Here is a 24,966-nt window from a genome sequence, read left to right as displayed (position 1 = left end):
CCAGAAAATAACTTCCTTTTCTTCGGTCCTTAGTATGTTTTACTCTAGTGCTAAATAAAAATTCTATCTTCAAATATTTAGTGGGTTAAAGTCAGAAACTATTTCAGAAAAAAAAAATTCTAAGGTACATGTGCATATTCAAAGAAAAGCATTAATTACCACTTTTTAAAAAGCTTTTTTTTCAAACTGCAAATTTCATAAAAATGCAAACTGTGTAAACAGGCCCTCTTATTTTTATAACTTGTGTAAAAAGGGAAAGCAATTCATATTTAAAGTTTATGAAATTATAATCAAGAGTAAAGAAGATGTCAAAGTCTTAACTACTTCCCCCTCTCTCCACAGTTTAGCAGATGTGGAGATTACTGAATAATCAGACTAAAACAAAAATTGTGATTTTAAAATTTCAAGAATTTCCATAGTTGAACTGGTTAACAACTTTTGCACAATAACTCTATAGAGAGAGTGCCTCCCATCCAGCATGGGGAATGGTACCAAGCATCTTCCTCTTTACCAATAGGAACCAAAACATTGAGTCTAAATATCTCAGAAAAAAAAGATTTTAGTCCCCTACTTAAATCCAGAAGGAGAATTTTAATTGTCATCATTTATATCATTTGGGAAGGAAAAAATAAGCTTTATAAATCAAATTCTAACCACATTATTGTGCAATAAATTTCCTTTTGGATAAGATTCATTGTATGTAACTATAAATCTTTGCCATTCTTGGGGAATCAAAAAGAGAGTTATCAAAAATGTATGTTATGATTTCATTGTTGCAAGGTATAATAAAAACTGTAATTACTCAGTCTGGCCTCATAATATGGGAATTCGGGATGAAGAAGCTCTTCTTCAGGGGTCCCAGTTGTAAAACCTTCCTTCATTACAATCTGAAAACATGAATTTTCCTTTAAGTCATAGAACCTATTTTAAACATAAACTAATTCCTACTCTAGGTTATACTATTAAATAATTATAATTATTAAGTTGTTATATTCATCATTAGTTGATAAATTTTATTTTACATTCATTCATGCTTGACAAAGAACATTTAGCCCCTTTAAATTTTAGAATCAAATTAAATTTTGTAAGTCTTACATTTAAAATGAGATTGTGACTGGCAATTGTTAATAGTGAAACTTTTTAAATTAATATTTGTACTTCTCAATCAGTGCTTGCTACCAAGAGAATGTTCAAAATGACCTGTTTTACCTTAGAAGAAATCTTACTGTTCAAACAACTCTCAATTGTCTCGCCAAGCAGTCTCTGGTGTTGAAGTTTTTTGAACAAGTAAGTAATAAACTCACTTTAAGCAAAGATATTCAATTTGATTTTGTAACCAAAATAGTAAATGCAAACTTTTAAATCCCATGAAACATGGGGAAATTTCAGACACTGAAACCAATGGAGAGTAAGCAACAGAAAATTGAGAATTATCCAGCATATGAATATAAAAATATGTTTTTAAGAAATCAGTTCATGAGAAAACATATTGAATATTAACACAAAGGCATATTAAAAGTGTATAAATATTATTGGTTCTCATGTCTTGCTCATTATATCTTATTTTATTTTATATCTTTCTAGAGTGAATTAGTAATTAAACACAAGGGTTTTCTTTTCATAGAATAATTTGGTTGATATATAATGTAATTTAAAACAGATTACAATGATCTCTACATTATTCAAATGTCTCTAGGCACTAAATTTGAAACTATGAAGATATCCTATGATTCCATAATTGGTGTTTATGAAACAGAATGGAAGTCAGAGATTTCAAAATTATTAATTTTGAAATATTTTTATTATTATTATTGAATACCAGAACCTTCATAGAGAATATATCCCTTCTTCTTTCAGAAAATAGGTCATATAATAACACAATTAACTCATATCAGGGATTTAGATTTTGGTGGGTTTTTTTAATCTTGTAGTTTATAATCTCCTGTTACTCCTGTATCCAAAGTACTGTACAATAATAATTTGTGTTAGGAAAAATGATCCTAGACAATGTAATTATAAAAGAAACACTAAGTCAGATTCATTATCAATTCCTAAAACAAAATGGACTAGTACATATTTAGATTTTCAATACCAAGGGTTCAAATAAAAAGAAAGGGTTCTCATTAACCAGAACACCATTTCCTGAGCATTATGATTAAAAAAGATTCTGCTCTAACAAGATAGAAAGTATGAATGCTTTATTTTGCAACATGGGAAATTTTTTTTTTCAAATAAATTCCATATTTTCATGTTATTTTAAAAAATATTTTTTCTTAAGAATTAGTCTGAATTTTAGCATAATTGGAACATACAATTCCAAACAATTACATTTTAAATTATTTTTAAAGCTCTATTCTTCTCTACACATACAGCCAAAATGAATATTCACTGCATAGTATTTGGAAGTACATTTCACCTGTAAAGAAAGAATGTCCACATTTCAAATGGTTTCAAGTGAATAAAGAGGAACCATCCCCTCCAGAAAGTCAAACTACAGTTGTTTTATTTTTGTTTTTATGTATTTTTACTGAATCTCAATCTGCAAAGTGTTTGAGGCCATAATTACTCATATTTCCATTTCCAAATATTCATTTCAAAGAAGCCTGGTAACTACATTAGCTCTACCACTAACTCTTGCTGTGTGACCTTGGACAAATCATAGCCCTCTTTAATTTCTCACCTTTAGAATGAGGAGTTGAGATTGACAGTGGTTTCCAAGCTTTTCTTAACAGCCAAACTTTTTTCTGCTAAAATTGCACATGGAATCCTGTTAGGCAAAACAGCTCAGAGCAATGAAGGAGTTCCTCCAGCAGTTTAAATCTGGTCCTCCAGAGCACTGTTTAAATACCATAATAACACAGCCATGATCTATAAAGCTTCTCTCGCCTCAGAAGTTCCATGGTTCTAGTTGACTCAGAGACATCCACCTTTGCGGGCTTTAAAAAAAACTTGTACAATCATAGTAATTGATATACAGTAAAAATAGATATTCTCTTGAGTGCTTACCATGTACCAGTCACTATAGATGTTAGCTCACTTAATCTTTATATCAACCCCCAAATGGTAGATACTCTTTTTAATTAGTAAGTTACAAATGGTGACATTGAGGCTTAAACAAATTAATAATTTGCCCAAAGTGACACAGCAGCTGGAAGTAACCCAGTTATCTTGACAGCAGTGGGAGTCCTTGACCTGTTTTACTTGTTCATTCTGGGAAATGAACTCTTCTGTTTTATTTTACTATACATATTCCACTAAGTACCCAGGTAAAAGGTGCTATGAAAAATTAATACCAAAATAAGGATAATTCCAAAAGCATATTTCTTGGAAAAGAATATGTTTCTCAAAGCATGATTTGTGGACCACTTGTATTATCATTTATTTAACAAGGGAAATGATTTTGGCTTAGTTACCACTATATCCCCAGAGCCTAGAATGTAGTGGGCATCAATAAATTGATATTGAATAAATAAATCTGTAGGGGTGGGGTTTAAGAATATGTATTTTGACAGCACCCAAAATTTGAGAATCACTGCCCTAGTAGATCTCTCAAATACTTCTTAGCTCTGACATTGCATCACATTTTATACATTCAATTATCATTTGAATACCATTTTTCTAGTGAGCTTATTTTTTCATTCAGTCCACTTAGCTTCCTACAATCTTGAAGAAAAAAAAAAGGTAGAGGGATTTTTCTAGGAAAATTCCTTGTTTCCTTAGAGTTCTTTTATGCTATCTCAAACTGACCTGAAATGCATTCTCTCATTGTCATTTTTCTGTCCTTTTTGTCAATGTCTTAAAAGATTAAAAGAAGTAGGTAGGTTGCAAGCTGTCATTCTCCAAATAAAATGTCCTAAAACATGGCTCCCTTCCTGCAAGGGACACAGGCATCTAACTTGTGAGCTGACACTGTTTATTTTGTAGGCCTTTGAATTGGATGCTTTATAAGCACGGACTACTGTCATTCCAAAACAGTTGCACCAATTGCTTTCAATTTTGCATTTTTTTTTCTCAAAATAATCACAGTCTGTCAGTTAAAGTTGAATGACACAGTAAAATGTGCCTGTATCTACTAAGGAGATGCGTTTGTGGTTTCTTGTTTGTTTGTTTTTTTTTAACTTTCTTTTTTCCAAAAGATTATGCATTTGAGCAAAATCCCATTCAGTGTAAATGTATTCATTTTGCTACATGGTTTTCTGGTCAGCAATTTTTTTTAAATGGAAGCATAATTTTTTTATGGTATCAAAATTAGGGTGATCTCTAAATATCGCTTTAAAAGTTGTCAACATGATGTTTCCTTAAAATGAGTCAAATTAAATTGTTGATATGAATGAACAAGTCAATCATTGTTACACTGATTAAAGAGACTGTTCTGATGACCCACCCCACCTCTTTTACTACGTGCACTTCTCTCTTCAGGCTTTATTGTATTTTCCTGCTCCTTCCATTTTTTTTTTTTTTTTCATTCAGCAAACAGTAGTTAAATGCCATTTGCTCATTTGTGAATCAAACATGGCTACCATTACATTACTTTTTGTCTGTGGAATGTATGGAGGAAAAATGAGATAGGAGTGCAATGTTTAAGTCTCCAAATATTAAAACCAAACAACAAAACCCACTAGCATTTCTATTTCTTTGATGTTCTGTAATCTTCTATAGGCTAGAGCTGCATTTTAAATATCTAACTGAATACCAAATATCCTTCTTGAAAGATCAAATTTTAGGGTCTATTGAGTTGACCATGGTCAGACCTCTTGACTGTCCCTCATGTTTAATATCTGATGTCTATCCAAAATGAGTATTGCTAGGAGAGAAAGTCACCTCCTTGTTGACATCCATCATGGGTATAATAACTTATTCTCTAGGCTTAACTTCTAATGTTATTTTTCCTTTGATTTATAGTATTTCTAATCGTCTCCTTCTATCTCTAGTGCAGTACATTGCCTGTTCTATATACATCTTTGACCTTACAGGAAAAGACGTTTCAATGAAAAGCAAATATATTTTTATGTGTCCCTTAATTGGCAAAAGAAAATAAGTAAAGGGTAATTCTACTTCATTCACTGTATTCCAGTGTTTTCCAAATCATGTTCAGGACTACTGCTTCTGGCAAATGTTCATTGTGGTCTGAGAATAAATGATCCTAGATCATAGTCCCAACCCACTCCTTAGACATTGATAATAAATGTTAGTGTTTTAATGAAGCTTAAGAAAGTTTTGGATCAGAAAAACACTTTTCTTTCTAAACACATCTTGAAGAAACTTTAGAAAAGTTTTCTTTTTAACACTGGTTTACATATCTTTCAGCAATTTCAAATAATATAACCAGGAATGCTTTGGAAAGATGCTTCTGGGTTTTTGTTTTAACTCTAAGGAAAATTTCTGCCACTTTAAATGATTTACTATCTACTTTAAATTTCATAAGTATATCTTAGTGAATTTAACTTTATCACCTAAAGTATTCAAAACAAAACAATAAAATTGTTTTACTATTTTAAATTTTTCGCATTATTTTTAGGATCTGCACTTATGACCATCACATCATGCTGCTATCTGTTGAAGATGGTCCAAATTTCTTTACAGAGTAGAATTAATACTAGTAAACAATCTTTGGTAATACTTTATCTAAACACTTTAAGAAATTGAATCATGATGGATTGATGCTGACTGCATTTTTACATAATCTTGTTAGAAATTATATGAAAAACATTTCAGTTAAACCTAGGAAAAATACACTATTTAGTATAGATTTTGCAGGACTCTACACTCTATTAATGAGCATTAAGCAGTTCTTTTTTGCTTTGCTTTATTTTGCAAATCATTTTCACAAAAAATCAACAAAGTTCCTTTAATAATTCCTGGGTAAACTGTCTTGTTATCAGACAGAAAAGGGTAAAGCTGAATCACTTTACATTTCTCTAAATATAGTTCAATTTTTAATTCATTAGGACTTCACTACAGGCCAAGCAGTCATTTGTAGAGCTGGCTTTTTAAACTGTTTGAAGAGCATTGGGTTTCAATATACAAAGGATTTTTTTTTTCACTTTGCATAGAGATCTGTATGAATGTAATGATCAAATGTTAATTTTGTGCCTACTAAATGGCAATGGAAGGCATTGATTTTTTTTTGTACTTTTAACAATAAGAGAAACTAGGAAAAGAATCTCAGAGAAATTTTGTTGTATTTCTAAAGGTAATAAAATTCAGTCATCTGTCTTTCTTAAAGAAAATGCTGTTAGTGTATATTTTGAGTTGGTGGTAGCTTTTATTTAGAGTGCTCCATGATCTTTGTAGCAAAAGTAAACAATGTCTTTATGACCTTGGTTGGAGTACATATTTTCACAAAATACCTTGAGCATAAAATATTTATTAAAAAAAAAAAAACTCTGGGGTAAAATACTCAAATATACTTTTAAAATTAGTTAAAATATTGATGGCTGGCTCTTTTTCCTACATGTGTAATTCAATAGAGAATACTTAATTCTTGTAGCTGTGATGAAATCTTTACTGCTTATGTGCCGTGCTCAAGAAAAAAACAGCAAAAAAAAAAGCAAGGATTTGTTCCTTCACAGAACTGCCCAAAGCTCTCTGATGAACAATGGTGATATGGATGTGTAATATTGACTTCTTGAAGATAACCATGAGAACATTTTAATGTTACTTGCCTTATAAATTAGAAAAGGTGTGGATATCATTTTTTGTAAATAATGATTTTTTACAAGTGTTTTTTCCTTCATAATTTTCCCAATCACCCATTTTACAAAATCCTAAATATGCAATTATTTATCATGGCACATTACTGCCACTAGGGTTCCCATTGCAGGACAAAGTTTAATTATACTTGAGAACAAGATCAAATATATAAGTAAGTTACTATTTAAATGTGATTTTTTTCTGGAAAATAAATGAAAAACAAAAATAAGTTGAGTTGTGAACCTCTTTTATTACCAGCCTCTTGAAGTTTTACCACATTTCTGGAAAACTTCATTGCATATTTAGGGTGGGCATGGTGGGCAGAAGGTCTGGCACAGTGCAAGGGCTATAGAGTTGGACAAATCTCATTCTATAATTTAACTATAGTCTTGAGCATGTTACTCAATGATTCTTCATTTCCTTATCTTAAAAAAAAATAGAGTTACTATTCCCTTATCCTAGGGTCACTGAACAGATTAAATGAGATAATATTTATCAGTCACCTAACAGTTCCTAACTATTATATAGTAAATAGTCAACAATCCTTTCCTGTTCTTATTTTTATGTGAATAGGGATTGAGATGGGCCAGAAAATGTTAATGCTCTTTCTCCAATGCTATCCTAATCCTTATGCGCTCTACCGTTATGCAGATGTATTGCTATTGACAGCCAATTCTAGCTGCACTGAGCACTCATTAATGGACATGCACCAAGCTAGGTGCTTAGGGCACCATCTTTTTCTATTTCCAATGATTGCCCACTATGTGAAGGTCCCTTCAGGGTCTGGTTTTGTTTGCTTTGGGTTGGGGGAAGGGCTCTGGGGTTAGAAGAGGGATAGTTATTAAGGAGGAAGGGCCTATTATTTATGTCAGGTGGGTTCTCAACCCCAAACAGCCTCCATTTCAAATCTTCGTAAACTTTAAGGATTGGGGAGAGTGGTGTCAAGGAAAGTGTAACGTGAAAGTTTGTAATGCCCAAAAGATAAGCCGATGAGTTCCAAGCGGCACTGGGCATATTATTCAATATCTCAGAATCTCAATTCTCTAAATCTGTAAAGGACTAACAACGCTTTCTGCTTTTTTTTTTTTTAATTTCCTTTATTTATTTATTTATTTTTGGCTGTGTTGGGTCTTCCTTGCTGCACGTGGGCTTTCTCTAGTTGCAGCGAGCGGGGGCTACTCTTCGTTGTGGTGCCTTATCTTGTAGTGAAACCTGGGCTCTAGGTGCTCGGGCTTCAGTAATTATGGCACATGGGCTCAGTAGTTGTGGCCCACGGGCTCTAGAGCGCGGTCTCAGTAGTTAGGCACACGGGCTTAGTTGGTCCTCGGCATGTAGGATCTTCCCGGACCAGGGCTCGGACCCGTGTCCCCTGCATTGGCAGGCGGATTCTTAACCACCGTGCCACCAGGGAAGTCCCAACAGTGCTTTCTTGAAAGAGTTATTGGGAGGACTAGATAAAACTAAAACTGTTTGCCAGTACCTGGTAAATGTGAGCTCTATTATCAACCATCTGTGCCTTGGGGTGGTGGAAGGCAGATCAGGGGTCGGGGCAAGGGAAAGGGGTGCTTTCCTTTCTCTCTGTACCTCGCACTTCCCGTCCTAGGAACCGGCAGCATTTCCCACTCCTGCCCCTGACATCTGCAAAAGGAAACTGATGAGGGCTCTCAGGGTTGCCCCTTGAGTTCCCAGATGTCCCCCTCGCTACAGAATGCCTCGGCTTCTCTCCAGCTCACGGCCACCCCAAGGCACAGCCAGGCTCAGGGCAGCCCCCTCTGGGCAGTGACGAGGAGATCCTCTACATCCTCAGGCGGCTCAGAGGACTACGCAACTACTATGTCTGCCTGGGGCGGGCCAAGGACTCTGTTTGAGAAGGTCACCTTGGAGACAGGCCGCGGAGTCCAGGGGGAGTGCGCAGGCATTCGCGGGCAGAGGGAAGCCTGGGAGACGGGAGCCTCGCCCCGCGCTGGTCCCGGCAGCGGAAGAGCCCGTGGTCCGGGAGGACCCCCACCGAGTCGCGTCTGCGTCTCCAGCACTGCCTTAGGTAAGTGCGACCTCTCCGCAGCGCGTCTGGGCAGGAGCAGAGAAGATTGACCGAGGCAAAATGCAAATTCGAGGATCGAGGGGGCTAAGCGGGGAAGGCCTTGTGTTAGAAATGGCCTGCCTGCCTTGTCCACGACCTCTCTTTCTAATGCCTTATTCCTCCTCCCTCCAAGAAATAAGAAAAAAGTGGCCCCAGTTTTTGGAACTGGAAGCAGGTCCTGGCCTTTTGTTTCCTGCCCGCCTGTGTGTCTCGGCTTTACAGTGTTGCCCAGTGCAGAGCTGGCCAGCCGGTCCGATCGTGGAGCAGCATGAGTTCTGAGCAGTCTGCCTGAGGTCTGGCGACACCGGCGGCCTCAGCCCCTCTGGACCTCCAGGTCCCAATTCTGGCCTGCGGGGCAGCTTTGGAAACAGGTGAGCAGACCGAGGTCTGTCAGTGTCACTTTAAGGTTGGAACCTGAATGACCCACTTAAACAGGCTCAGTATGTCTTGTTCACACATATACACGCTCACACAGGCACACTCATGTACACAGACACACTCAAACACACATGCATTCAGTGCACAGACACATCACACACAAAGGTGCACACACCGACATACAAAGGCACACACTCAGGTACACAGATAATCACTCATACACACAGGTACATACACAAACAGATGCTCACATAGGCACTCACACAGGCACACACATTTATGTACACACTCACTCATACACACAGCCTCACACACTCATGGGGACACACTCATGCTCATACACACAAGCACATGCCCACAGAGACATATATATGCTCACATAGAGATGCTCACACCCATGTACACACACTCTCACACAGAGGTCCACAATCACACACCCCCCACACTGCCTCGCTTCCTAACACACAGTACCTCTGCTGTATTTGTGTGCCCTTCAGTACCCTTTGCCTCTGTCTGCCCTGACACTGATCACACTGGGGTTTAAGGTTGTGTTCTTGTCTGCCCTACCCACTTCAACTGCCAGCTCTTTGAAGGCAGGGACTGTTTTAGTTCTATTTTAGTGCCTAGCACAGTGTCTCCCTGTTGGGGCTCTCAGATTTACAGATTATAAAATAATTCCAATGAATGTCTAAACTTGTATGTAGGCAATAGGGCAGTAGAGTTACAGTCCAAGTTCTGGGAAGTCCATTACCAGCTTTTTCACAAGCATTTGTGAGAGGAGGTAGGTTTTCCAATAAATTACTTCATTAAAAGTTCTGGGCTTCCCTGGTGGCGCAGTGGTTGAGAGTCCGCCCGCCGATGCAGGGGACACGGTTTCGTGCCCCGATCCGGGAAGATCCCACATGCCGCGGAGCGGCTGTGCCCGCGACCCATGGCCGCTGAGCCTGCACGTCCGGAGCCTGTTGCTGCGCAACGGGAGAGGCCACAACAGTGAGAGGCCGGCGTACCGCAAAAAAAAAAAAAAAAAAGTTCTGTTTGCTCTTTACAAAGTAAATCACTGTTGCTTGAAAAAAAAATACCCTTTGGAGAAGCAGCTCATCTTAATTTTTAAAGTAATAGCAACAACAACAAATGTTAATTAGCAAAATATCATTGAAATTAAATTTGGGGAGGCAATAAAAATATTGTTTTCTGGTGTAGGCTAATATCGTTCTTCTACATATGGCTGTCATTTCTCAGTGACTTTACTGCAGTTAAGTATTTTTGTTGCAGCTTAATGTATGCTTGTGTGAATTAAGTATGCTATTGCATAAATAAAAGTTATCAGATGGTACTTTCCTGGTGGTCCAGTGGTTAAGACTCCGTGTTTCCACTGCAGGGGGAGCGGGTTCCATCCCTGGTCAGGGAACTAAGATCCCGCATACCACGCAGTGCAGCCAAAAAAATAAAAATAAAACAAAAAAGGAAGTCTCTACTTCTTATAAATTCTGAAATATTTTTAAAAAGAGTTATCATATTTCCAGTTATACTGACCAGAATAACAACATATACTAAAAATCACTCTTTAGGAAACCCCACTTCCCTATTCCAAAATGCTTAAAAAAAAAATCTGTGTACTTTATTTAGAATGAGTCTCTGTGTTATACTAAAATATTTTCAGATCTTTTGTTCAGTATTTTACAAAAGTTTTCCTCCATAGGTTATGATGATGTCAGACATTGCTAAAGACAGAACGGCTCATTTACTGAAGAAGAGGGGCAGTGTGTCTTCTTTAAGTAGTCATGAGTTCCGGCGGAAAGAGCCTCGTGGGCGCACCAAAGAGTGAGTGACTGGATGTCCATTAACACACTCAATTACTGAATAAACAGGTTCATAATATTTATCAGGAGGAAAAAAATGCATTTCCTTTGGGACATAAAAAGGGAGAAAAATGGGCAAGTACAAGGTTTAGGGCATCTTTGGGGGCCATATTTTTTAAAAGAACGAGAAAAAATAGTAACTAGATTTATCGTGGTGATCATTTGGAAATGTACAGAAATACTAAATCACTGTGTTGTGCACCAAGAAAAAGAAAACAGAGAAAAAGAACAAGGAAATTTAAGTGATAAGTTGATCACAGCAGCATTTTTTACTATTTCAGAGACTACCCCAAAAAATCACCTACTGAAAAGAATGTCATATGCAATGTAGACCAGCTACTTCTTAACTGACTCCTGAATTCTTCTCCTCAATATTATATGAATACATCGTTTTTGCATTATTGTAATCAATATATACATATACAATGCATTTAACATTATTTTAAACAAATTTTGTAATGTATTTTCATAGTCTTTGTGCATATCCTTTTAAATGGTTACATAATACAATATTTTGTCAGCTTATAATTCTGGGTTAGCTAACCATTCCCCAATCATTGAGCATTTTAAGTTTGTTTCCACTTTTTAAATTTTTTACTATATAAGAAGTCTCTGATTGTTTTCTTCCCCGAAGTATAATTAGTGGGTCAAAGGATAATAAGTACATTTTTTGCTTCTTGCTACATATTGCATTTGCTCTCCTAAAAAAGATGAATTAATTTTTAATACTTTCATGGCCTTTTTTTTTGACTGCCATCGGGAGGAAAACCAAACAAATTATCCAATGCAGAGGTCAATTAATTTATATTATAAACTTTCCTTCTTAAAAGTATCTACACGATTGAAAGATATAGCAGGGCTTCCCTGGTGGTGCAGTGATTAAGAATCCACCTGTCAATGCTGGGGACACGGGTTCAAGCCCTGGTCCAGGAAGTTCCCACATGCCGCGGAGCAACGAAGGCCGTGCGCTGCAACTACTGAGCCTGCGCTCTAGAGCCCGCGAACCACAACTACGGAAGCCCATGTGCCTAGAGTCTGTGCTCCGCAACAAGAAAAGCCACCGCAATGAGAAGCCCATGCACCGCAATGAAGAGTAGCCCCCTGCTCGCCACAACTAGAGAAAGGCCACGCGCAGCAATGAAGACCCAATGCAGCCAAAAATAAGTAAATAAAATAAATAAATACATTTAAAAGAAAGAAAGAAAGATGTAGCATATTAATCCCCATGATTGGGAAGCAGGAGTTGGTGTGTCTGTTGGAACAGAGACCAGAAGAACTGGAAGAGATTTACGTTCGAATTCTGAAACCAAATTGTTCTGCTCTCAGAATGTATTAATACACTTACTCAAAATTCTACTTTTCAACCCTAGATGATTGTGGATTACAAGTACTGTACAAATGCTCTCTTTCACAGATAGGAAATATAAAGGAGTAGCAATCTCAGTGTACATCAGAAGTAAAGCTGGGAGAATAATTAACCTCTATAGCTTTTGCTTCTGACCCTAAGTCATTTTGACTGCTATTTCCAAGATTTAAGTGTAAGAGTTTTTTAAAATTATTTTAAAATAATTGTTAGCTTAAATTCAACTTTTTAGGAGCAAATATTATAATAATAATCTGACATAAATCCTGGTCCCATGATTTAAAAAGCACTGTTCTTATCCAAAAACTAAACTATCATCCCTACTTGCATAAGTTTCATTTACTTCTTCCCTTTCAAAGCAAATAAGAAAGTCAAGTATATAGAATCAGAACATGGCCCAATCTGAAGAATTAAAGATCACTCTTATTTTATTGATGAAGTATAAAAACAAATTAAAAGGTAACAAGAACACGAAAATAGTTTTAGCAACACATGAGGAAAGATTTTTTTTTTTACTAACAAATACATTTAAGTGATAATTATCTTGATATATTTCAAAATTAGAAACAGGGACTCTCAAACAAAATATTCAGAATGGATCCTCTGTTGGAGCCTTTTTTATTAAATGGCAAATGAACAGATTCCAAGCACGCTTGCAATGCAGAGGCCATTTAGGAGGCTGCCTCCTAACCCTAACTCCCACTTATTTTCCATCGTCTTCATCCTTGCCAGGGACCAGAATGTATGGGTGATTCTCCTTCCTGAAATGGGTCTTCAACTAGTAGAAAAACTCTGAAAACTTAGTGGCTATCAAATGCAGCATTGTTTTGAATTTGCAGTGGTTTTTTTGGAAAAACATATGCCCTTCACTTGAAAGTTATCTCAAAACAATTTTTTGAATAGATTAATTTCAATAGTATAAAGCATATGCTGAAGTATATTGAGGACCTAATACATTATGTCATTTAATCTCCCCAGCATTAATCCTACTAGGTAGACATCATTGTTACCATTTTGCTATGAAATAGCTGAGACTTATAGGTCAAGGAACAATTTAAGGATTAGGATACAGTCCTAAATCATGAGTATGGCCAAAAGGGCCCACGGACTCTTGCCTTCTCTAGTTCCGTCTTCCCCACTATCCTGCTTGCATCCTACTCTTGGGCCATTCCCACCTTCCATATTTACAATCCCTCCGTGCTCTGCCTTGCCTCCAGCCATTGCCTCACGTTGCTTTCCCATGGGGTATCCTGTCTGGAATGCTCGTCTTACACTCTGGCTTCCTTCTTTTCCTCCTTCAGAATTTAGCTCCATCTCCAACTCTCCAAGAAGCTCTCTATCACAGTTTCCAAAACAGGTTCATTTTGCCTGACGCACAACAAGCCAAAACGCTAATATGCTGAGGTTTGCAGCAAAGAGTTTTCATTTGCAAGGCAGCCAAGCGAGGAGATAGGAGAACAAATCTCAAATTCACCTCCTCAAAACCAAGGGGATCGGGAGTTTATGGGACAAAGAATAAAGAAGCAGGGTGGTATGAGGCATGGGAAGTGCGGGGAGGGTGAGGAAAGGTGATTGGGAAAAGATGCAGTAATTGTTGTTCTGTGCAGATGTTTCTAGCCTACAGCCCTCTGCACATTCTGAGGGTGGAGTTTTGGGCCCTCTGATGTTAAAAGGTCACTGATTGGACACTAGCGTCTGCCCAGTTGAAGGGTCAGTGGTCCTATCCAGCCTTAACCAGCTGACCTCGAATTAGATGCAGTTGACTCCAAGTTCCTAAACAATAACTTGGGCAAACATCTTATTGTTTAGGTTATGCACCGCTTGGAGGACATGAAAGTCTTAAAACAACCTTGATTAGCGAAGGCAGATGAAATGAATGTAACCCACGGTTTCATAACTACGCAACTACAACCGCTTCCACTTCCGACTGGGTCGGATGCTCCTCCTTTCTGCTCCTGCTGCCTTCGCCTTCTACGTGGTACTGTATTTGGGTGTTTTCTTGTCTATCTCTCTCATTAGACTGTGGACTTACTGGCCTTTATAAAAGTAAACACTGATAAGGAGGGCAAAGAAGCATAGGAGGTAGACCTACTTGGAAAACAGTTTCTTAGATGTGGCATAAGCTTAGCATAAGTTCATCCACATTCTTGGTTTCTCTGTGGTCTTCTATAGAAGTAACTAACGCTTAACATTGATCCCTGGGCATAATGGATACCTGAAATGCCTTCTGAATTGTAAAAGGAAGATTGAATTTATATTCAATATAATTATTGTTAATTGTTTTTAGATTTGTCTCTTTAATGTAAATTATGTTTTCATTATGAGGTAATTTTTATGCTTTATTCTTTAAAAAAAAACATTTTAAGCTGGTTTTTACTATACCAACATCATAACTGTTAGCTCATTGGCATATTTCTTCCTATAGCTACCTAGTTGTCATCACACTTTATCTATAATTTTGAATTTTGTTGCTTTTCAGTTAAATAATTGATAATAATAAGGGTGCTAAGCTAAATTTTACTGAGCCCTCACTATGACCTCATTTTTGTTTCAGAGACGCACTGTATCAGGAGTTGGCAAACTATGACCCGAGGGCCAATTCCAACCTGCCATCTGTTTTTGTATAAAGGTTTTTCCATGGTTGAAAAAAATCAAAAGGAGAATAATACTTTTTGTCATGTGAAAATTATAAGAAACTCAACTTTCAGTATCCATAAATAAGGTTTTTACTGGACCACATCCATGTTTATTCATGTATGTATTGTCTCTGGCTGCTTTGACACCATAATGGCAGAGTTGAGTAGTTGCAATAGACGTGCAGGGTCTGCAAAGTGGAAAATATCTGCTATATGGCATTTTACAGAAATATTTGCTGACCCCTGTTCTATAAGAGAGATGCTGTTAGCATCTTCATCTTACAAATGAAGAAACATGCTTAGAGAGGTTGAGGCTCCAAAGCTACAGAATCAGCAAGTGGCAAAACGGGCTTTTGTTTACAGTCAAAAATTCTCATTCTCTGAAAATTGGCTGTCTACGTGTAACTTGCATCAATGAAACTCTTCTACTCATTCACCAGAACCTTCTGTTTCCCATCCATGGGTAAGAGCAGGTATTTACAATGACGTCTTTCTTGTTGGAAACAGGCTTTGGCAGCTTTCAAAGAGTATTTGAACAGATGTGCTGCTCTCATATCCTTAAAATGGAAATAGAAGCCTGAGATTAAATTACTTTCCCAGGATAATGTGACATGATATCCAGGCTTCTTATCTCTGAGGCCAGTAGTTCAACTGGTAGGTCAAGCCTAAGATTGAAGACTGAAGAGTCTCTCTTTTGCCTCAAACCAAAATTACAGTGATATCATGAACCAGAACTTTGATGGATCCCAGAGCTCTCCACTTGAACCCACTGGTGGCATCTGATGCAGTAGTTAGGCCACATTATATTCTTCCACTTAGTCATTTATTCAAGGTTTATTAAGCTTCCACTTCGTGCCCCATGTAAGGCATATAAAGGTGGCTAACTCTAGGGTTGTTCTTCTCTCGAGAATCTCATTTTTCAAGTAAACTTAAAGCCACATGGTAATCTTTTTTTGGAAAAAATGGAAAAGATTACATTCATTGCTTCATTTGAAATAAATGTTTATTGACCAATGAGTAGGTGGTGAACCACACAGAAATAATCTGGTGGGAAAGGCAATGCACAAGTCATTTTAAATGTGATGAATTTATTCAGTGATTCCAACCTATACTACTTGAGCCGCTTATGTGCAGTTAAAAATGATGTTGCCTGGCCTGTTTCCTCCTTTTGATAAGCTCTATTGCCATCTGAATCAAACTAAAGCCCCCAACAAGATCTGGATGAGACACAGCTTCCCTCCAAAGAGAGAGAAGCTTGAGAAACTGCATTGGCCATGTTCCTAAATTAAACCACAATAATAGCTAATATTAAGTTGTGCTTAATAGATACATCCCATACAATATCCATATGAATCTCTTAAAAACCCTGTGGGTTAAGTAGAGAAGGTACTTTTATTATCCCCATTCATCTCATTTATTATCTTACTTCTCTCAGGAGCCGAGATGAGTTGAAACTATTCCTCATTTCGTAGCACATTGTCATCGCTAATATGAGTAGGACCCCTTGTTTGCCTGATTGCCCCCTTCTTCCCCATCCTCACTCCCACTCTCATCTCCCAATAGGCACCCACTCTGATGCACAAAATACTAAATATACTACAAGAATATACATACTTAAATACTATATTATATATATTTTTAATTTTCTGTGTATTATGATGTTTTGACATCTTCAAAAACCTTTCTGGCTGGGGAGAGGCTGCCCCCGGCACCAGGGTAGCCAGTTATTAAAGATAGTCAAGGACTCAGCAGGGAGCATGCCTTTAATATGCAAACTAACCAACTGGCATCCTGACCCGTTCTCTCTGGCCTCCCCACACATCCCAGGAGGCAGTATTTCTCTGCCCTAATCATCCCAGGGCCAAGTACCAGGCAACTAGGGGCCTCTCCTATAGCTTAGGACCCACTGAAATTATTCAGACCAGGCCAGTCCTGAGCTGTTTCCCCTGTACCGCTTTGCCTTTCCCTGGGAAACCCCAATAAAGGCCCCTGGCTCTCCCTTGCTCCCGTCTTCTGCCTCTTGACCACACTGGCATTTTTCCACATGGTCCTGTGTGGCATGTTGTGTCTCTTGCCTCTAGGGCCTGTGAGTATAATAAACTGTTTTCATGAACCCGTCCTCTGACTCCTTCTGTGACTTCACCTGACTCTCTCATAAAAAATTACAGAACAAGTACTTAAAGATATGCATTTTTGACTTACATGAATGGTACTGTGCTATAAATCTCATTTTGTTTGCTCAATCTCATATCTCATTCAATAGTTTTAGTTTTTTATGTTTACTCATGTGACTATGGATAGCTAGCTCTTTGCTTCTTACTGCTGCATAATAGTCCTTAATATACATCCATCACTCATGCTCTTATCCATTCCCCTAGGGATGAACACCCAGATTGGTTTTCCCTCCCTGCCAAGGTATGCAGTGCCATGTGGAACATCTTTGTACATAACCCTTCATTGGCATCTTTGTGAAAAGTGCCCTGTGAATGTGATCCCAGGTAAAGGCATTCCTGTTAAGGAAGATTTGAATTAATAGTGAAATAATTCATAGATGAAACTGCTTAACACAAAAGCATATCAGTATTTCTCAAATTAATCTACAAATGCACATATCTCAATCAAAACCCATTTGTATGTTTTGAGAAACTCAACAAACCATTTCTAAATTTTATGAATGGGGAAAGAATTCTGAGTAAGTTAACTTTGAAGAGTGAGCATTGAGGAGGAATTTACTCTATCGGGTATTAAGATATACCACAAAGCTCTAGTAAGTAAAAATAATAATAAATACAGGAATAAACAGATAAGTGTAGAAATAGACAAATAAAGCAATGGAATACATAGAAACTTTAGAAGTAGACCTATGAATATATAGAACATAATATATGAGCAAGGGGAAATGATGGGCTTTATCTTTTAACACCTTTATTGGAGTATAATTGCTTTACAATGGTGTGTTAGTCTCTGCTTTATAACAAAGTGAATCAGCTATACCTATACATATATCCCCATATCTCCTCCCTCTTGCGTTTCCCTCCCACCCTCCCTATCCCACCCCTCTACGTGGTCACAAATCACCGAGCTGATCTCCCTGTGCTATGCGGCTGCTTCCCACTAGCTATCTATTTTACATTTGGTAGTGTATATATGTCCATGCCACTCTCTCACTTCTTCCTAGCTTACCCTTCTCCCTCCCTGTGTCCTCAAGTCCATTCTCTATGTCTGTGTCTATGCCTGTCCTGCCCCTAGGTTCTTCAGAACCAGTTTTTTCTTTTTATTTTTTTAGATTCCATATATATGTGTCAGCATACAGTATTTGTTTTTCTCTTCCTGACTTACTTCATTCTGTATGACAGACTCCAGGTCCATCCACCTCACTACAAGTAACGCAATTTCATTTCTTTTTATGGCTAAGTAATATTCCATTTTATGTATGTGCCACATCTTCTTTATCCATTCATCTGTTGATGAACACTTAGGTTACTTCCATGTCCTGGCTATCGTAAATAGAGGTGTAGTGAACATTGTGGTACATGACTCTTTTTGAATTATGGTTTTCTCAGGTTATATGCCCAGTAGTGGGATTGCTGGGTCGTATGGTAGTTCTATTTGTAGTTTTTTAAGGAACCTCTATACTGTTCTCCATCAATTTACATACCCACCAACAGTGCAAGAGGGTTCCGTTTTCTCCACACCCTCTCCAGCATTTATTGTTTGTAGATTTTTTGATGATGGCCATTCTGACTGGTGTGATGTGATACCTCATTGTAGTTTTGATTTGCATTTCTGTGATGATTAGTGATGTTGAGCATCCTTTCATGAGTTTGCTGGCAATCTGTATATCTTCTTAGGAGAAATGTCTATTTAGGTCTTCTGCCCATTTTTGGATTGGGTTGTTTGTTTTTTTGATATTGAGCTGCATGAGCTGCTTGTAAATTTTGTAGGTTAATCCTTTGTCAGTTGCTTCATTTGCAAATATCTTCTCCCATTCTGAGGGTTGTCTTTTAGTCTTGTTTATGGTTTCCTTTGCTGTGAAAAAGCTTTGAAGTTTCATTAAGTCCCATTTGTTTATTTTCGTTTTTATTTCCATTTCTCTAGGAGGTGAGTCAAAAAGGATCTTGCTGTGATTTATGTCACAGAGTGTTCTGCCTATGTTTTCCTCTAAGAGTTTGATAGTGTCTGGCCTTACATTTAGGTCTTTAATCCATTTTGAGTTTATTTTTGTGTGTGGTGTTAGGGAGTGTTCTAATTTCATTCTTTGACATGTAGCTGTCCAGTTTTCCCAGCAACACTTATTGAAGAGGCTGTCTTTTCTCCACTGTATATTCTTGTCTCCTTTATCAAAAATAAGGTGACCATATGTGTGTGGGTTTATTTCTGGGCCTTCTAACCTGTTCCATTGATCTATATTTCTGTTTTTGTGCCAGTACCATACTGTCTTGATTACTGCAACTTTGTAGTATAGTCTGAAGTCAGAGAGTCTGATTCCTCCAGCTCCGTTTTTCTTTCTCAAGATTGCTTTGGCTATTCGGGGTCTTTTGTGTTTCCATACAAATTGTGAAATTTTTTGTTCTAGTTCTGTGAAAAATGCCTTTGGTAGTTTGATAGGGCTTGCATTGAATCTGTAGATTGCTTTGGGTAGTATAGTCATTTTCACAATGTTGATTCTTCCAATCCCAGAACATGGTATATCTCTCCATCTGTTTGTATCATCTTTAATTTCTTTCAGCAATGTCTTATAGTGTTCTGCATACAGATCTTTTGTCTCCTTAGATAGGTTAATTCCTAGGTATTTTATTCTTTTTGTTGCAATAATAAATGGTTAATTTTTCTTTCAGATTTTTCATCATTAGTGTATAGGAATGCAAGAGATTTCTGTGCATTAATTTTGTATCCTGCTACTTTACCAAATTCATTGATTAGCTCTAGTAGTTTTCTGGTAGCATCGTTAGGGTTCTCTATGTATAGTATCATGTCATCTGCAAACAGTGACAGCTTTACTTCTTTTCTGATTTGTATTCCTTTTATTTCTTTTTCTTCTCTGATTGCTGTGGCTAAAACTTCCAAAACTGTGTTGAATAATAGTGGTGAGAGTGGACATCCTTGTCTTGTTCCTGATCTTAGTGGAAATGGTTTCAGTTTTTCACCATTGAGAATGATGCTGGCTGTGGGTTTGTCATATATGGCCTTTATTTTGTTGAGGTAAGTTCCCTCTATGCCTACTTTCTGGAGGGTTTTTATCATAAATGGGTGTTGAATTTTGTCGAAAGCTTTTTCTGCATCTATTGAGATGATCATGTGGTTTTTATCCTTCAGTTTGTTAATATGGTGTATCACATTGATTGATTTGCATATATTGGAGAATCCTTGCATTCCTGGGATAAACCCCACTTGTTCATGGTGTATGATCCTTTTAATGTGCTCTTGGGTTCTGTTTGCTAGTATTTTGTTGACGATATTTGCAACTATGTTCATCAGTGATACTGGCCTGTAGTTTTCTTTCTTTGTGACACCTTTGTTTGGTTTTGTTATCAGGGTGATGGTGGCCTCATAGAATGGGTTTGGGAGTGTTCCTCCCTCTGCTATATTTTGGAAGAGTTTGAGAGGATAGGTGTTAGCTCTTCTCCAAATGTTTGATAGAATTCACCTGTGAAGCCATCTCGTTCTGGTCTTTTCTTGTTGGAAGATTTTTTTTTTTTTTTTTTTTTGCGGTACGCGGGCCTCTCACTGTTGTGGCCTCTCCCGTTGCGGAGCACAGGCTCTGGATGCGCAGCCTCAGCAGCCATGGCTCACGGGCCCAGCCACTCCGCAGCATGTGGGATCTTCCCGGACCGGGGCATGAACCCATGTCCCCTGCATTGGCAGGCGGACCCTCAACCACTGTGCCACCAGGGAAGCCCCTGTTGTTGGAAGATTTTTAATCACAGACTCAATTTCAGTGCTTGTGATTGGTCTGTTTATATTTTCTATTCCTTCCTGGTTCAGTCTCCGAAGGTGGTGCTTTTCTAGGGATTGTCCATTTCTTCCAGATTGTCCATTTTATTGGTATATAGTTGCGTGTAGTAATCTCTCATGATCCTTTATATTTCTGCAGTCTCAGTTTTACTTCTTTTTCATTTCTAATTCTATTGATTTGAGTCTTCTCCCTTTTTTTCTTCATGAGTCTGGCTAATGGTTTATCAATTTTGTTTATCTTCTCAAAGAACCAGCTTTTAGTTTTATTGATCTTTGCTATTCTTTCCTTCATTTATTTCTGATCTGATCTTTATGATTTCTTTCCTTCTGCTAACTCTGGGGTTTTTTTGTTCTTCTTTCTCTAATTGCTTTAGGTGTAAGTTTAGGTTGTTTATTTGAGACGTTTTTTGTTTCTTGAGGTAGGATTGTATTGCTATAAACTTCCCTCTTAGAACTGCTTTTGCTGCATCCCATAAGTTTTGAGTCATCATGTTTTCATTGTCATTTGTTTCTAGATATTATTTTATTTCCTCTTTGATTTCTTCCATGAGAAATGATGGGTTTTTAATAGATTGTTTTGGGAAAAAGCTGGCTTACTATATGAAGGAAAAAAAAATGAAGCTGGATTCTTACACCATTTGCGTGGTAGACTCCAGATGGAAGACTGAAATGTGGAAAGCTGTAAAGCTAATAGAAGAAAGTATAGAATATCTTTGTGTTCTGTGGGAGGGAAAGATTTATTAAATAAGATCCCAAAATGAAAAACTAAAACCATTAAAAAAAAAACTTGATAAATACAACTACAGTAAAACTTGTATGTCTGTTCAACAAAGAATACAATAGACACAGTTTGTAGGCCAGTAGAAGATATATATTTGTAAACTCATGCATATTAACAATTTTTTTAAAAAGCAGGAAAACAATTTTTAATAATCAAAAGAGATGAATAGCAGTTTACAGAAGCAAAGCCCAAATGGCAAAGCAGAATGTGAAGAGATGCTTAAATTCACTTGGAAAGAGAAAAATGCAAATTAAGACAAGATACCATATTACACCCAACTGAATGGCAAAACATAAGAAGGGAGAATAACACCATATGTTGGCAAGGCTAGTGAGAATAATAGCTTATATAGGCATTCAGCAAAGAAATCTAACAGTATTTAGAAAAAATAGGGATATACATGCCCTATTATCCCCATATACTGAGGACACTGAGGCTTGCTGTGGTAAAGTGACTGGCCAGCATATCACAGTTCCCAGATGACAGAGCAAATCAACTGTGGTTCTCTGACCCTAGAATTTAGAGACCTCATGAAAGTATTTTTATTCGTTACGAGCTAATTGTACCCCACTACCCCTGCCAGATTCATACATTGAAGTCCTAATCCCCAATACCTCTGAATGTGACCTTATTTGGAATAAGATGTAAACTTAATTACCTCTTATTTAAAGAGGTAATTAAGTTTAAGTGAGTTCATTAGGGTGGGTTCTAAACCAATGTGACTGGTGTCCTTATAAGAAAAGGAAACTTGGACACCAACAGGCCTGGAGGGAGGTGATGTGAAGATACACAGGGAGGAGATGGCCATCCACAAGCCAAGGAGAGAGGCCTGGAACAGATCCTTCCCTCATGGCTCTCAGAAGGAACCAATCCAGCCAACACCTGGTTCTCAGACTTCTAACCTCCAGAAGTGTGAGACAGCAAACTTCTGTTGTTTAAGCCTCCCAGACTTGGTACTTCATTATGGCAGCCCTGGCTAACTATTGCAGTGCAGCTGACCCTTGTACAACACAAGTGTGAACTGTGCAGGTCCACTTACACATGGATTTTTTTTCAATAGTAAATACTGCAGTACTACACGATCCGTGGTTGGAGCTGTGGATGTGGAATCAAGGATACTGAGGAAATGCAACCATGGATACTGAGGGCCAACCATAACTTCTACTGGATTTTCCACTGCAAAGAGGGTCAACACCCCTAACCCCCACGTTGTCAACTGTATCTCTGAAGGACTGAATGGAATAGCATGAGCTTAGTTGGGGAGTCGAACGGGTGACTCAGAGGCCTGCTCTGCCACCGCTAGCTGGGGTCAATTCCAGTGTGAGCAGTTACAAGCTGCTGGTCTTGCATAAGTTATTAAGCCTTCTTTGCCTCAGTTTCTTCCTCTACAAAATGGGATAAAAATAATAGTTGTCAGTTCGGGCATGTTGAGAATTTATTAAAATAATACATGGAAGCACTAGAATAGTTCTTGGCACATCAAAGAACAGAGCAAGTGTTGATCATTATTGTTACATAGAACTTTGGCATCAAACTAGACCTGAGTTTGAATCCCTGATCTTCTGTTAACTAGCTACTATTTAATATTCTTTGTCTTAATATATTATCTATGAAATGAGAATAACAATGACTTCATCACTGCATCATGTCTTTTGTTTACTGAACACATTTTTGTTGCCTGGGTTACTGGCATTGTGCTATGTGCCAAAGATGCAGTGGTGAACAAAATAGACTGTCCCTGAACTTGTGGCATTGCCCTTGTCAAGATCATAATGACTTTCACATTGCTGATGCAGTGGTCAGTCCTTCTCAATCTTCTTCACTGGTCCCTCCTCTTCTCCCCAATTTCTTAATGTAGGAGTGCCTCAGGGAGCACTTTGTCCCTTTCTCCCCTTCTTCTCTTGTCCTACACTTGTCCCCTCGGGAATCTCCTCCAGTCTAGTGACTGAGACATGGTGCTATGCCCCCAGATGTATATCTCCGGCCCACACATCTCTCCCAAACCCCAGACTCATAGGTCTAACTGCCTATTGACCCCTCACTTCAGTACCTAGCAGACATTGCAAACTCAACATCTCACAACTTAAATCTTTAACTACCTTCCTTCCCATTCAAGAGGAGATTCCGTTGGCTCAATTTTGAAAATATATTCAGAACCCAACTACTGGGAGTCTGCCCACCAATGCAGGGGACATGGGTTTGAGCCCTGGTCTGGGAAGATCCCACATGCCGTGGAGCAACTAAGCCCATGCGCCACAACTACCAAGCCTGCAAGCCACAACTGCTGAGGCCGCACGCCACAACTACTGAAACCTGCATGCCTAGAGCCTGTGCTCCTCAACAAGAGTAGCCACCTCAATGAGAAGCCCGCACACTGCCACCAAGAGTAACCCCCACTCGCTGCAACTAGAGAAAGCCTGCGCACAGCAACAAAGACCCAACTCAACTAAAAATTAATTAATTAATTAATTAATTATTTTTTTAAAAAAAGAACCCAACTACTTACCACTTACCCCCCAACTTGGTCCAGGTCACTGTATTAGCTTGAGCTGCCATAACAAAATACCACGGATTGTGTGGCTTTAACAATAGGAATTTATTTTCTCACAGTCCTGGAGGCTGGAAGTCTGAAATCAGGGTGCCAGCTTGGTTAGGTGCTGGTGAGGGCCCGCTTCCTGACTTGTAGACGGCCATCTTTTCACAGTGTCCTTGCATGGAGGAAAGAATGCTGCTGTTTCTTTCTTTTACGTAAGGAGCCCAGTTCTATCAGTTCAGGGCTTCACCCTTACGACTTCATTTCACTTTAATGATCTCCTTAAAGGCCTTATCTCCGATATACTCACATGGGGTGTTAAGGCTTCAATCTATGAATTTTGAAGAGACACAATTTTGTTCCTAGCAGTTACTGCCATCTCTCCCCTGGATTACTATAAAAGCTTTCTAACTGGAATCCCTGTGTTTACACATGCTGCCCTACAGCCTATTCTCAGCACAACATTTGGAGTTATCATTGTAAAATATAACATGGATCTTGCTATTCCTCTGCTCAAAATTCTATAAAGGCTTCCACTTTATCAGAGTAAAAGCCAAGATTTTAAGATGGCCCACAAAACTCTACATGGTCCAGCTACCTGACACCCTGGTAACCTCATCTCCTTCCACCCTCCTGCTTGCTGCCTCTCCTCCAGCTACTCTGGCCTCTATGCACTTCTTCAAAACTA

At 38.1% G+C, this 24,966-nt stretch overlaps 1 protein-coding gene across 1 annotated transcript in view; it reads left to right on the top strand.

Moving 5' to 3' along the window:
- Window positions 1–8,677: 8,677 nt before the first annotated feature.
- DYNLT5 (dynein light chain Tctex-type family member 5) overlaps window positions 8,678–24,966 on the top strand; it is a gene marked incomplete at its 3' end in the record, with an annotated part of 28,596 nt that continues 12,307 nt past the window's right edge. The window contains exons 1-3 of the mRNA XM_082654987.1: window positions 8,678–8,734; window positions 8,996–9,144; window positions 10,851–10,972. Of these exons, the coding sequence (XP_082511113.1) occupies window positions 10,854–10,972 (119 nt within the window). The 5' untranslated portion in view covers window positions 8,678–8,734; window positions 8,996–9,144; window positions 10,851–10,853. The remainder of the gene's footprint in view (window positions 8,735–8,995; window positions 9,145–10,850; window positions 10,973–24,966) is intronic.

Source organism: Grampus griseus (assembly GCF_964374135.1).
Source record: "Grampus griseus genome assembly, chromosome: 1".
NCBI lineage: Eukaryota > Metazoa > Chordata > Mammalia > Artiodactyla > Delphinidae > Grampus > Grampus griseus.
The sequence above is the reverse complement of the archived record's forward strand: the minus strand, read 5'-3'. Positions and strand labels throughout refer to the sequence as shown.